Genomic DNA, 14,768 nt, shown 5'->3' on the forward strand with positions numbered 1-14,768 from the left:
CTATATATAGATATAGATATATGGAGAGCAGTGACTTACTGTGTAAGTGTCTGTGGAAAGAGTACACACAAAAGAAACACAATGCTCCATGAAAAGAAGTGATGTCAATGAAGACCAGAAGTCAATCTAAGAGATGGGGCTTGGGAAGAGGCATTCAAGAAAATGCCTGGTGTCAAGAATGTGCAAGTCAAGAGAAAGTACAAAAGGCTGAAGGTTGAAGATGTTGGTCAACCAGTGCTGAAAAGGGTTCCGTGAAAGAACTTTGTCAGGAAACGGAGGTCCTGGGTTGTTGACCTTATGTATCTTAGGAAGCATATAGAATTAAAAATTGTGGGCTGGTTTTGGATGAGAAGACAAGAGGTTTTGGACAGGCCTGTGTGTGGTCTGTGGAGGTTGATTTGGTCTAGATGAATTTCTGATCATGTGTGGGGTTCAGATTGAGGGAGGCATACTTAGTTGTGTCCAAGAGTAATCGCAGGGCTTCACAGTCATACTGTAGTTTTGGCAGTTCATGGCGACTGTAGCGGATCTTTTGTCAGCATGAAGGTGATGATGTTTAGGTTGTTTTGTAGTCCTTTACAAGTACAGAATTCATGTTTTGTCAAGTTGTGTTGAGTGGGAAAAGAGGCTACAAATTAGGAATCAGAGAGGAGAAAATCAGATACTGTTTGAAGGGGATCAGGTTAGTTAAGGATGGCATCACTCAGTCCTGAACATCTGTCTTTGTACTGGAAGCAATGAGTGCATTTTCTTAAAAAAGAGAGAGAGAGAGAGAGGGAGGACATTAACAAGAATTTGGAATGGAGGAGATTTCTTAGAGAGGCAGAAGTTGAGACCTATGGACAGGACAGATGTATTGTGGTCAGCAAGGGGATGAGATGAAAGTTTGAGTTGCTGGATCAGTCTGGGGTTCAGATGGAAGTTTTGGTAAGACTGGAAATTAGTGCAGGTAACTTCGGTAGGGTGAACAAATCTGCCAGAGACTTAATATAGATAGGGGTGGTAGCTTGATGATGAACAGATGACACACATGCTGAGTGTGGGAGAGGGATGCCTGCTGTACGAGCATCCATACAAAGTACATTCATTCCCTGGATGTGTTGTGTAGTGTGCTGGAAATGATGGTGGAAATGGGTGCTAGGTTCTCAACTGAGATGAGAAGTGAAATTTTGATGAATTACAGACAATGAGTGAGTTGGTGGAATGCTAGGGCAGTCTCTTGTGAGAGGATGAGTTTGGTGAGGTTTGTGGAAGTTTAGTAACAGAAAGCAAAAATAGGTTGTTGTATGGAGAGTGGAGAAGCAGACTGAGGAAATTTAAGAGTCAGTCGTCGAGGATAGAGGCCGAGATGTACACACAAATTCAGAGTGCACAATACACACAAATTTATTACCATAGTGTGGAACAACATCAGTAATAGATAGCATGTTTACAATACATAGACAACATATTTTCATATGCACAACCACTCTCTACAGTTCACAAACAATCTTATTAAATATCACTATGGGGGACGGCGGTATCTACATAAAAACAATGTATATTCCTTTTCCAGGTGCGGCAATCACACAACCTCAGCCAAGCCTGGATTTCTCTCTTATCCTTTCTGTGTAACCTCTCTTGGTCAACTCTCCCTCACTTAACCCGGGATCACTTTCGTGTTTCTGTTGTGAATAGTGAAACCTTCTACTGTACTTTACACTCTTCCATGGCCTTTATGAAGATAGAAACCAAAAATGCAGTCATCATATATGGCCTGACAAGGCTAAACACAATGTCACAATAACTAACATGAAACATACACCGTGCACTACAAATTATAACGAGATCCAAAAGATGACTCACGTGTTAGATTTTCTAACATTTCATGCTGCAATGAAGCAATAATGTTACTGACAGATGTAGGATTTTCCTTTGCTTACTGAAGTCCTGAAAATTGTGACATAGATGTTTAAGAAAGCACTGTCAGTACATGAGTAAGATATTGCTTTATATCTTCAAGTTATTATAAGGAAGACTGTTAACAGTGCAAGTGATCCCGGGTTAAGTAAACAAGGGATCAATTATACCACTGGGATATACTCTATGCTTTCTGTTCACTTACACCTAAACTCAAGAAAGTATCTAGTTCTGGATGCAGTTCCTGGAAATTGAGGTTATACGCTTCTACATTCTCATTCAAAAATTACTGTTCATGTAGAGAATTATGAGAGACTTGCAAGGGTATGCACTACATTAATATGGACAAAGATGCCAGTTCACAATCTATGAGAAAGCTTCCTGTTATTAAAGTTTCTCACTGATCTGCTGCTAGCAGGGTTGCCAGGCATTTTAGATTTTATAGAATAGTATCACATTTGTGCTAAATGTCTCATGTCCCGGACAGTTCTTATCTGGAAGAGCAATTGTCCCATATTTTGAACCTCAAAAGAAATATGCAAGAGTCTCACCTCTGATGAATACTACGAGGGTGAATCAAATTGTAAGTTACACTTCCAAGTTATGGCCGTTTATGAAACCAACTACACATAGGCAACACGGCTATGACATCATACAATGTAAGTTCACTTTTCCACTTAGTCCCTAAAAGACTGTAAACATTTCTCGGAACGGTCAACCAACTTTTCTATTCCGGATGCGTAGAAATCACCTCCAGCGCTATGTAATCACCAGGAGACAGCTGCTTTCACCTCCTCATTGTTTCAAAATTGTTGTCCACTGCAATGCTTTCTCAGCTTACCGAACACATGATAACTGCATGGCGCTAAGTCTGGACTGTATGGAGGATGTTGCCATACCTCCCACTTGAATCGCTGCAGCAGTTTGGACGTTTGGCGGGCCGTTAGAAGTGTTGCATTATAGTGCAACAAAATCACACCAGCCCTCAATTTTCCCCATTTCAATCGAAGTACTCTTTGTTTGGGGGGCGAACTGGTAGACCCAAGTTTCATCCCCTGCGATGATTCGCTGTAGAAACTCATTGCCTTCCACAGAATACTGTTCAAAAAGGCCAGTGATGATCGGAGACATTGTCCCTTGTGAACATCGGTGAGGAGATGTGGGACGCATCTTTGACAGAGTTAACGAAATCCAAGGTGCTGGTGAACAATGGAGAACACACTGCCATACGAAATGTTCAGCATGCTGGCAATTTCCTGCAATGTTATGCACCGATTCTCTCTAATGATCCCATCCACAGGGTCAACATTTGCAATGGTACTGGACATTGCGGGCCTGCTTTCGTGAGATCCATGCGGCCGGCATCAAATTGTTTACACCACTTTACAATACCTGGGCAAGAAATTGCACGTTCACTATATACAGCAGTGATTTCACTATGAATGTCCATGCAATTGAGCCATAGAAATCTGATCGCTGCACGCACCTCCGATTTGGAGTGAACATCCAGTTGAAGCGCCATTGAGCCTAGCCCGCTCTGCACACAGAACACGACGGGATACCACACCAACCTGCTTATCGGACGTGTCAGCAGTTACTGTAGCTTGCTCCACATTGACCATGGTCTCGACACACAGTGTGCTCTCGCGGTGAGCTAGTGTAACTGACTTTTTGATTCACCCTCGTAATAGCTCTATTTCTTTTAGAGAGGACAAATCTTTTTCACTATTTCTTTTTCTCTCTGATGTCTGAGTTCTTTGCTTAAGTTATTGGTGATTGTTGAGTTGGTCAGCCTGACAGATACAACATGTAATAATGGACAGGCTATCTGATGTGGTCGGAAATCACTTCTTGTACATAGTATTTGACCGATTTCTGTCGCAGAGTAAGGTTGTGTTTTCATAGCTTATGGAATGCTTTTGTTGTTGCTTTGTTAGAAATGATTTAAATCATGGATAGTTCTGTAAATTTTTCTTCAGTGTCATGCAAAGAATTTTATGAAATTACTTAGAATGACAAAAAAAAAGTTACCAGTCGTTCAGGGAAATGAAAAATATACTGAAACTGAATGAGCTGATACAAGTAATAAAATAAAAGGTTAAACACTTTCAAGCTCTTTAGGCCTTTTCAACTGTGAAATTACCATCATTTTGCCCCAGTGTAGCAGTTGGATTGAAAAGGCCTAAAGAGCTTGAATGTTTTTAACATTTGCAATCGATGAAATTAAATTATGGTTTCCTCCTGGGAACTTAATTTTTGATATAGGCCTAAAGGCCAAAGGCAGGTATTTATACAAGTGGAGGCACATGCTTCCCCTAGAGCACGGTCACAGAATTGTCCTACATAGGAGGCTTCCAGTGGTGTCTCAACAGCGCACTAGCCTGCTAGCATCAGAGGGTGACCCCAGTGCTACACTGGGGCGAAACACTGGTAATTTCGCGACTGAAAAGGCCTAAAGAGCTTGAATGTTTTTAACATTTGCAATCAATGGAATTAAATTATGGTCTCCTTCTGGGAACTTAACTTTTGATTTAAAATAAAATGTGTTTTAGTACATGTATAAATGATAAGGCCTCAATATAACAATAAATTTATCAGTTTACAGCTTCCAGGATACGAGCCCCATTGATTTCCTCAACTGTACATCTGGCAACCCTGGCAGTTGAGCACATATTAACATTAACATAGTGGAACAGAAACAAATTATCATACTTATATCACAGACATACCCAGAGATTAGTATATCCTCAAAGGAATATGTAACTAATTGAAGCATCATTTTAACTCCTACAACTCTCTCTACATCATCACTGGTTAGTTCTACGATGATCATTCTGAAAGTATGATCAACTACCAAATAATTCAACATTAGTTTGATTATGCATACATTATCAGGAAAGTGTTGATACTGACACTGTAATTGTAATGAAAATGAGAATCAATTAGAGATACTTTGTCAGCAGGTGTAACCTTGAAATGACTCTTGGCTGTGATTCTGTGCAATTCTTCCGGGTGGCAAGACAGCACTTAGTAGTTCAGGTGTCTGTGTCCTGGTGGTATTGTTGTCTGGATGGTGACAGAGCATGGATGAGCATAAAATTCTTTGAGAAATTACAAGAGATAAATTTCATATTTAAGCCCACACTGTCAACTTAACTTGAACTAAACTGCATATAGCATACAAGCTGTTTGCAATAACACAAGACCAGCGCAGAAATTTCTTCTCTTAACATCTTGCAAAGACAAGCCCACACCCAGTCTGTGTATTTTCAAGAAAAGTTCCTCCTATCCCAAGCTTTAGAATCAAATCAGCTCACTGGCTAACTTCACTAAAAATTCAATTTTTCAACTATACAGTAATTCTACAATCCAGCCTTACCGGCTTACTTATAGGCCATATTTTTTTCAAGAAACTTGCATAAACAACTTTTGTAAGCATTTTTATACATTTTTAACACTAACTGCATGCAAGTTGACAAGAGTTATGTTTTTAATTGGCACTGGACAGAATATATCAATAACTACCTGGTGCGTTTTAACATGTGAATTTTAATGTATCTTTGGTTTATATTTTGTAAACTTTGTCTTACGATTATGGCTGAAGATGTCCCAATGGGATGAAACAAGTTCCATTTTACTAAACTAATATTATTCTGAAAAGAATAAAATTAAGTGTACTGTAAAGATGGAATATTTACCTGAAAATACCATAACACTGTGTGTGTGAAATTAGGAAAGACAACCATAAAAATCTAGAATCTTATCCAGGCCCATATGTAGGCTATTCCTTATGTGCTCAAAAGTTGTCATCTGAATAACTTGTGAATAGCCGTCTGGACCATGGCTCATCCTCAACCAACTCCTCACAATTCACAAAACTTCTGTACCACTGAAACACTCGTGCTCATGATAAAGACTGTTCACCATAAGCCGTCCGCATTAGGTTCCAGTTTTCTGTGGGTGTGTTTGCCAACTTCACACAGAATTTTATGCTCATACACTGCTTTACCACCACCCAGAAAGCAATACCACCGGAGTACAGACACCTCGTTACTAACCGCCATAACATCTGGTGGAACTGCATGGGATCACAGCCAAGGGTCAGTTTAAGGTTAAAGAGTACTGAACCACCTGCTACAAAATATCTCTAGTTAATTCTAATTTTCATTACAATTACAGCCTTAGTCTCAAAACTTTCCGGAGGAAGTTACATTTTTAAGAGAAAGCTAGTTATAAATAAGATATTATAAACCATTTATAAAAAACAATACATTCTTTGATAACACTTTTAACAACAATATACATTTCTATCATTCTCTACTTTAATCCATAAAATCATAGATTCATTACACCTTTTAAAACATATACAGTTATATATTAAAAGAATTTTCTAAATACAGTCAGATATAAAAGAAATAACAACATCTTAATTGGTTAATATGCATATCGGAGACAGACTAGGGTGTGCTGAGACAGGTACGCATGGTTAGTATTAAAGGACTGTTTAAAATGTCCTTCTCAGGGGTTAGCATCAGGGAGGGAATTCAGCCATAAAAACATGCCACAGAATTTCATCTCACCTTATCCCCGACCCTGTACCAGGAAACGGGACTAAGGGGTATATGACCACTACAGAGGACAATCTATTCTTAAATACAGTTCAGCTCAATTTCCCTGGATGTTGAGGATTGTCCACATCTACTAAGAGAGGGGCTCTGATGATGCACACATAAGAAGAACATGATTGGTCTTTTCATATTTCTCTCCATTCAGTGGTCTCCTGAAAAGGAACCAGTCGTAATTCAACATACACACACAAAAAAAGAAGAAAAAAAGGAAATAAAATCTTTTCGAAACTAGGATATACAAATTTTGAAGAAAGCCATAATAAGAAACTAGCAGCTACTAATCAAGGAGAGGGAAACTTTATTGATTAATTTCTGGTAACTGTTTAATGTTGTACTAACACAGCTTACTTTTCAGTGATACAGTATCAGCATTTGCCTGAAGTAAACATGGGAAATTTAAGAAAATTATCTTCAGGGATAATGGCAGTGGAGTTTGAACTCACCATCACCCAAATTCAATGTTCAAATGACTCATACCACATATCCAACACACTCACTGGACAACGATCTGTCATAAGACAACCTAGCAAGACAGCACACACAGAAAAAATGTGAACAGTACTAAAAATAACTTGTAATTCCTAGAACTATGAATCTAAAAACAGCTATTCTTCAAATTAGTGTGAGGAGAATATCTAACTCACAAAGTACATGAACATACCATGGCAAGTTTGTTTGAACTTTTCTACCTCAGCTGCCAATTGACAACAAACCTGAGGCAGAAGAGTTATGACTGTAGACCAAACACATGAATTAATCTGAATGGACAACTAGAGTGAGCTGCAGGGAAAAAGAGTTCATAGCTTGCAATGCAGTTGAATATGCCCCCCATCCCAACTAGAGTCACAGTTACTTGCATATCAACAGCACAATATTTATAGCAAGAGTAAAAATTCTAGATTCTCAGAACAGAAGCAGTAATGAAGATAAGATTTCTCTCGATCTGAAAGACATTCTTTAATGGATAATATACAAAACCAACATCATTTCTCCAGCTGATTTTATCACACAGATTTCTATAAGGAAAAATAATCAGAATCAAAATGGTTTAATTTAGTATATGACTAAAACTGGTGCATTAACTACCGTGCCAACTTAAGACGACACCAACTCCCAAACGATGGGGATTTTGAATAGATTATACCTTATATTTAATGCTCGCTATTTAAAACCGACACAAGGTAAAATATAAAACTTTTACTTTCATGACCGCAATGTACTTAAAACAGACCTTCAGCTTATTAGATCATGTTGAGTTCATAGTACAGTGATCATGGAATCTTGTCAATGCATCTAGTTTCCAATAGTGTTTTATCTAATGTTGGCAGGGCCTACTTAACATCTGCTGGCTACACTAGCCAGTTACTGGTTTGAAGTAAATTCTGGCACACAAACACTAACCTGTGAACAAAGGTCAGCTCTAGGTAAGAAGAGAAAAGGAAGGAGAAAAGATTAAGTTAACCTGAGCCATGAACAGTAGTCCAAAGATGTGAAAAGGGATATCCCCTAGAGTAGCTCAGTGACAAACACAAACATGCTCAGGGCAGAGTAAAGTTCAGCAGTGGCAGACTGTGTAGTCACATTAGTTATATACACTGACTGACAGAGCAAATGCAACACCAAGAAGGAGTGGTTCGAAATGGATGAAAGTTGGGGAAAAAACAGAGACGGCACGGACGAATAATTGATGTTTATTTCAAACTGATATGCAGGTTACACAATGCGCACGGCATCGACTCAGTAGGATGTAGGACCACCGCGAGCGGCGATGCACGCAGAAACACGTCGAGGTACAGAGTCAATAAGAGTGCGGATGGTGTCCTGAGGGATGGTTCTCCATTCTCTGTCAACCATTTGAAACAGTTGGTCGTCCGTACGAGGCTGGGGCAGAGTTTGCAAACGGCGTCCAATGAGATCCCGCACGTGTTCGATTGGTGAGAGATCCGGAGAGTACGCTGGCCACGGAAGCATCTGTACACCTCGTAGAGCCTGTTGGGAGATGCGAGCAGTGTGTGGGCGGGCATTATCCTGCTGAAACAGATCATTGGGCAGCCCCTGAAGGTATGGGAGTGCCACCGGCCGCAGCACATGCTGCACGTAGCGGTGGGCATTTAACGTGCCTTGAATACGCACTAGAGGTGACGTGGAATCATACGCAATAGCGCCCCAAACCATGATGCCACGTTGTCTAGCGGTAGGGCGCTCCACAGTTACTGCCGGATTTGACCTTTCTCCACGCCGACGCCACACTTGTCTGCGGTGACTATCACTGACAGAACAGAAGCGTGACTCATCGGAGAACACGACGTTCCGCCATTCCCTCATCCAAGTCGCTCTAGCCCGGCACCATGCCAGGCGTGCACGTCTATGCTGTGGAGTCAATGGTAGTCTTCTGAGCGGACACCGGGAGTGCAGGCCTCCTTCAACCAATCGACGGGAAATTGTTCTGGTCGATATTGGAACAGCCAGGGTGTCTTGCACATGCTGAAGAATGGCGGTTGACGTGGCGTGCGGGGCTGCCACCGCTTGGCGGCGGATGCGCCGATCCTCGCGTGCTGACGTCAATCGGGCTGCGCCTGGACCCCTCGCACGTGCCACATGTCCCTGCGCCAACCATCTTCGCCACAGGCGCTGCACCGTGGACACATCCCTATGGGTATCGGCTGCGATTTGACGAAGCGACCAACCTGCCCTTCTCAGCCCGATCACCATACCCCTCGTAAAGTCGTCTGTCTGCTGGAAATGCCTCCGTTGACGGCGGCCTGGCATTCTTAGCTATACACGTGTCCTGTGGCACATGACAACACGTTCTACAATGACTGTCGGCTGAGAAATCACGGTACGAAGTGGGCCATTCGCCAACGCCGTGTCCCATTTATCGTTCGCTACGTGCGCAGCACAGCGGCGCATTTCACATCATGAGCATACCTCAGTGACGTCAGTCTACCCTGCAATTGGCATAAAGTTCTGACCACTCCTTCTTGGTGTTGCATTTACTCTGTCAGTCAGTGTACATTTTCTTTATATGAGATTAAATAATTATATTCTTATATTAGTTTATCACCATTTCTTCAACAATAACTGTTTCTACAGTACTGATTGCAATACAACTAAAATTAATGAATATTATTATATTCAATGAAAAAAGCATACAATGATACTAAAATAATTATCAATACAAGAAATGACAAAATATTCTTCAAGGAAGAAGAGTAAGCGAACGTCCCCATGATACTTACAGCATTCCCTCTCTAGATAGCGATTCCGATGTGCTGCTCGATATACCCATTAGCTCAGGAATTATCTGTAATGTCCTGTAGTAGTTCCTTGATTTCAGAGACAAGGTTCTTTGCTTTGGAACACCATGGCCTAAACGTTTCAACCGCAAAGATGACAAAAACGTAATTATCAACAATTGATTGATATTTATTCCTCTTTAAAAGAACGGGTACTTATGCTGCTGACACAGCTACAGGGTTTTTTCTTTAGCTTTGGTCACAACACTACTCGGAGCATGGTACAGCTAGTGCAACAACACACAGTCGCTAGCCAGTGTGCCTTTCTTCCGCATTGCATTGCGGCAATTCACATTTACACATAGCTATTTCTAGTGAAATTATTAGTCTAAAACCAACCTGGCATTACATTTGAAGTTCAAAATGTTGTCCCTCAGCTACCAAAGACGCCTGACATCCATAAACAGGTTTGCAGACACTCGGCAACGAATGATACGCAAGTTTTAAAATCTTCAGCATCCAGATTAATCAACTTGAATCCTCCTTTCAACGGCAGCTAAGTGCCTTATTTTTAATGCATTTTATGCATAATTAAAACTAACAAAAAAAAAGTGCAGATATCCTATACAATTCCACATCAGTTAACAGGATTTATAGTTTCTCAAAATCAGGAGTTTACAGAATCAAGTGTAATAATTGCAATTTTTCGCATGTTTGACAGACTGGTTAGAATTTCAATACGAGATATTCAGGACATATTAATGCCCAAAGATATAACAAATTCTCAGCAGTAGGTTAGCACATGCAAGATTACAATCATAATTTTACCAATGTAGAGCAAGATATGAAAATCCTTAAGATATTAATCATAGGCCCCCTACTTGATATTACGGAAAACTGTTTTATACATTTAGATCACTTTTTTAATTCAAACTACAACCTTAATGACATTTTGGAGAAATCCAATATTCTATTTGACCTTCTCATTATTATTTTTAGAAATGTTAATTTAACAAATCATAAATTGATTTTTCATTCAATTCATCGTACCTTTCCACAGTAATTACCCCTATTCCCACACCCCTCAGCCCTGCCATAAAAATAGCCCTCTTCACTTCCCCCTCCCTTCCCTGTTCTCTCTGATCTACTTTACCCTGTTTTTCCCCTCCCTTCCTGATCTTCCCTACTCATACTTACCTTCATATCAGTTATGCAATGCATCCAACACACCTCAGCGCAAGGCGAGTCACATATTATATTTTCATTATTTTTATTACTTTTTGCTATTCGATAGCCACGTTTTTCAACAGCCCTTGTACTAATTTGGCTATTATTATTATTATTATTATTATTATTATTATTATTATTATTATTATTATTATTATTATTTATCAGTCCACTTGTTTCCACACTGAACTGTGAATCTTCACCACCTACTTCACAGTAATAATTTGACCTTCATGTGCAACTTTTGCCTTCAGTTTTTAAGGACATCAAACTAGAAGCTCTTTGAACAGCATCAATGTAACATTTTTCTACATTATTCACTGCATGTGCATAACTTCATTTCTAAATGCCACTGCTACCATATAATGACTTATAGCTATCAGAACTTTGTAATGAATGATACACAAGTTTTAAAAATCTTCAGCATCCAGATTAATCAACTTGAATCATCCTTCAACTGCAGCTAAGTGCCTTATTTCTAATGCATTTTATGCATAATTTAAAACTTTTATCACCATTGTGACTATTTTTCATCATCAACTTTTAACTTTATAGTGCCAAACCACATTATTTTTACGGCATATGTACATTGTTTGCGGACCATTTGATATATTGTGCAATTCGTGTTATTGGCTGATGATGACCTTGACCTTAGGTCGAAACTAGTACCAAATAAATGTTTCATTTGTAATGTGAGCCGCATTGCAAAAATTTTGTATTGAAAAGGTGAAACTGTTAAATAAAACTTTTAATTTTCTATGTATTTATAATAATAATAATAATAATAATAATAATAATAATAATAATAATAATAATAATAATAATAATAATAATAATAGTAGAGCTGAGCAAGTGGCCATGTGGTTTGAATCACGTAGTTATCAGATTGCATTCAGGAGATAGTGGATTCGAACTCTAATGTCAGCTGTCCTAAAGATGGTTTTCTGTGGTTTCTCATTTTCACACTAGGCAAATGTTGGGGTTGTACCTTCATTTACCCCACAGTCGCTTCCTTTTCACTCCAAATCCTTTGCTATCCCATCGTCGCCACATGACCTATCTGTTTTGGTGTGACATAAAGCAAACAAAGCACACAATGTGCAAATTTATAGTACATTAACCTCTACAGAAAGTCGTTAGTGAGGTTTATCTCTCAACATTCTCAAAATGTATGCACTCCCACAATTATATTGAATGCAATCAATCTTCCATATCAATTTCTTGATGTGCGCTAGCCAGCTCTATCGTCTATATTCAAAGACCCTTCAAAAGTCGACTACTAACACCTGTTGACTAGTGTAAACAACCTTTAAGTTTGAAACGAAAGTGCAGAACATGACTTCGTAACAAATGCATAAATAATGTGGCGGAAAGCAGTTGTTGACTTGTTAGAAATAAAGTGTACAGTAAACAATCGCGTAATTTTAGTACTATCATAAGTACTGAACTTGAGAAAGAATGCAGCCTAATACTTCTGAAGATATGGCACAGGGTGCACCACTGCACGTTTCACTAAATTTCAGAAAGACTGTTGCCAAGTAATGTATAGCAAAAAGGTTATCATTAATCTACTGGGGCTTGAAATATATTTTCATGATACATAAATTGTTAAGTAAGGTTAGGTGATTCTGTTTGAGTACGAAGACTGGAATGATTGTCACAGAAATCTCAAGAGTGATTCTATAGCATTACAATTTTTAACAATGAAATTAAACATGCACGTTCACATAGTGTTGGAATTAGAAACAACCAACGAGTAAGCCTTAGTATGGAAACCATACACAAAAACATACGTTTCAAATGAACAGATTGATGTTTCATACCGATTTTAATGTTTTTTTAAATTTATTTTTTCCAACTTTTACATAAATCGGATATAATGACAAGATGCTATAGCGAGTAAATTTTTTGCTTTAACAGACTTCTACTGTATTTTGCTACCCAAGAGTAAGACTACTGTAATGCGAAAAGATGTGTTATCCATAAAAGTTCCTATACTTCTTGAATTACTGTAAGCCAAGAGTTAGCTTCCTTCTCTTGAATTGCGTGAAACCTTGCTTGATCTACGGCTATATCGTGGTACAAAATACGTGTTGTATGGATCCTTGCAGTGTTGATCATAATCCAGTTTTCCTGGACATTAGATGTGATGAAGGAAGAGATTTGTTCAGAGTTGACCATTTCTGAAGAGCTTCTGGCAAATGGCACTCCTCAGAAACATCCCCATGAAACGAAACTTGTGACTTGACAAAAGTCCAGAGCTTCATCAGCCGAAGCAATAAATGCAGATAAAAATACATTACTAATACCGAGTCCACCAAATCTTATGAATAAATTTGCCAAGGTCCAATTTGGTCCTCTAATGAAATGATTAAAATGGATTCAAGTCAATTTCTCAGTAGACTATTGGCTTCCATGAGAATTAGAGGACACAACCACATTAGTGTGGTCAGCATTAAGAAAGCTAATTTTGGAATTGCAAAACAATTTTTTAGCAGAATATACACAGTGTGGGAATTCCATGCAAGTAAATTCTTAAAAAGTGCCTTTAGTATCTATATACCTGCCCAAGAAAGACATAAAACTCGGGAATCTTCTCTCTAATAATTAGAAGCATAGAATCCCTTTCTATGCAATTCTTGAGTACAACTTCATTACTGCACAAAGTCACATTCAGGAAAGAATGGACATTGCATTAAAGCCTCACATCAATTGCGTGTACTGAATCCAAGCCGATGTAGATAAAAGTATTCCTTCAATTCTCCCTTAATGGACCTACAAACCAATTTAGCTACCAATCGCTGAAAAGTATTACCAATGAGTCCGGCTCCATGCTTAAATGGTTAGTGTTCTGGCCTTTGGTCACAGGGATCGTGGGTTCGATTCCCGGCAGGGTTGGGAATTTCAACCATCATTGGTTAATTCTGCTGGCAGGGAGGACTGTGTCATCTTCACCATTTCATCCTCATCACGATGCGCAGGTCACCTACGAGCATTAAATCAAAAGACATGCACCTGGCGAGCCGAACATTTCCTCGGACACTCTTGGCACTAAAAGCCATACACCATTTCATTTCATTACTAATGATGCTGGGGCAGTTTCCTCCATTCGTTTTGTTGGGTGCTATCGATGAAGCACCATACACTACAGGACAAACAGCATCATTTACTGTACTTTACCATCCAGCAAAAGGTTACATAGTTGTGTTATGGCCTGAAGAAGATGCTTACCAGCATCTCCTGCTGATTTAGAGACCAAATCTTTAATATGCTGAGGTTTAATCCCATCAATATCAGAAGACGAACCATTGGGTAAATTTCGAACTGCTTGAAGAACGGATTGTTCTGACACAGACAAATTCTGGGCATCAGTAAGAGGGAGAGGGTCTGGAAAAGAAAGAAGCAGAGATAGAGGAGGATGTATTTACAATCTTAATAAAGGAATAAATTTATTGCAAATGATACTGGTATGTTTAATTTTATGGCCCAATATTTTAAGATGTTTCATACCAACGAAAAGCAGATACAGTACGTTGCACAATATGGAAGAGATTGAAATATCTGCTTCCAATTCATTTTCTAGCAAACTAGTAAGCATATAATTAAATGAAGATTTGTGATTAATTTGGAATACTGGTTAAAGTTTTTGGTCTATGAAATTATTTTAACTTTATCATTTAGCTATCTTGTCCTAGTTAGACTTTATAAATCAAGGGTAAGCATAGGCTACCAATCAACACAAGAGAATTGCTATAACGAGATAAGGTGGAGCAGAGGA

At 39.0% G+C, this 14,768-nt stretch overlaps 1 protein-coding gene across 1 annotated transcript in view; it reads right to left on the reverse strand.

Moving 5' to 3' along the window:
* Window positions 1–1,361: 1,361 nt before the first annotated feature.
* Window positions 1,362–14,768, reverse strand: part of LOC136865972 (serine-rich adhesin for platelets) — a 211,432-nt gene continuing 198,025 nt past the window's right edge. Inside the window, exon 10 of the mRNA XM_067142550.2 lies at window positions 1,362–6,679. Coding sequence (XP_066998651.2) covers window positions 6,669–6,679 — 11 coding nt within the window. The 3' untranslated portion in view covers window positions 1,362–6,668. The remainder of the gene's footprint in view (window positions 6,680–14,768) is intronic.

The sequence above is a fragment of the Anabrus simplex genome, chromosome 3, assembly GCF_040414725.1.
Source record: "Anabrus simplex isolate iqAnaSimp1 chromosome 3, ASM4041472v1, whole genome shotgun sequence".
Taxonomy (NCBI): Eukaryota; Metazoa; Arthropoda; class Insecta; order Orthoptera; family Tettigoniidae; genus Anabrus; species Anabrus simplex.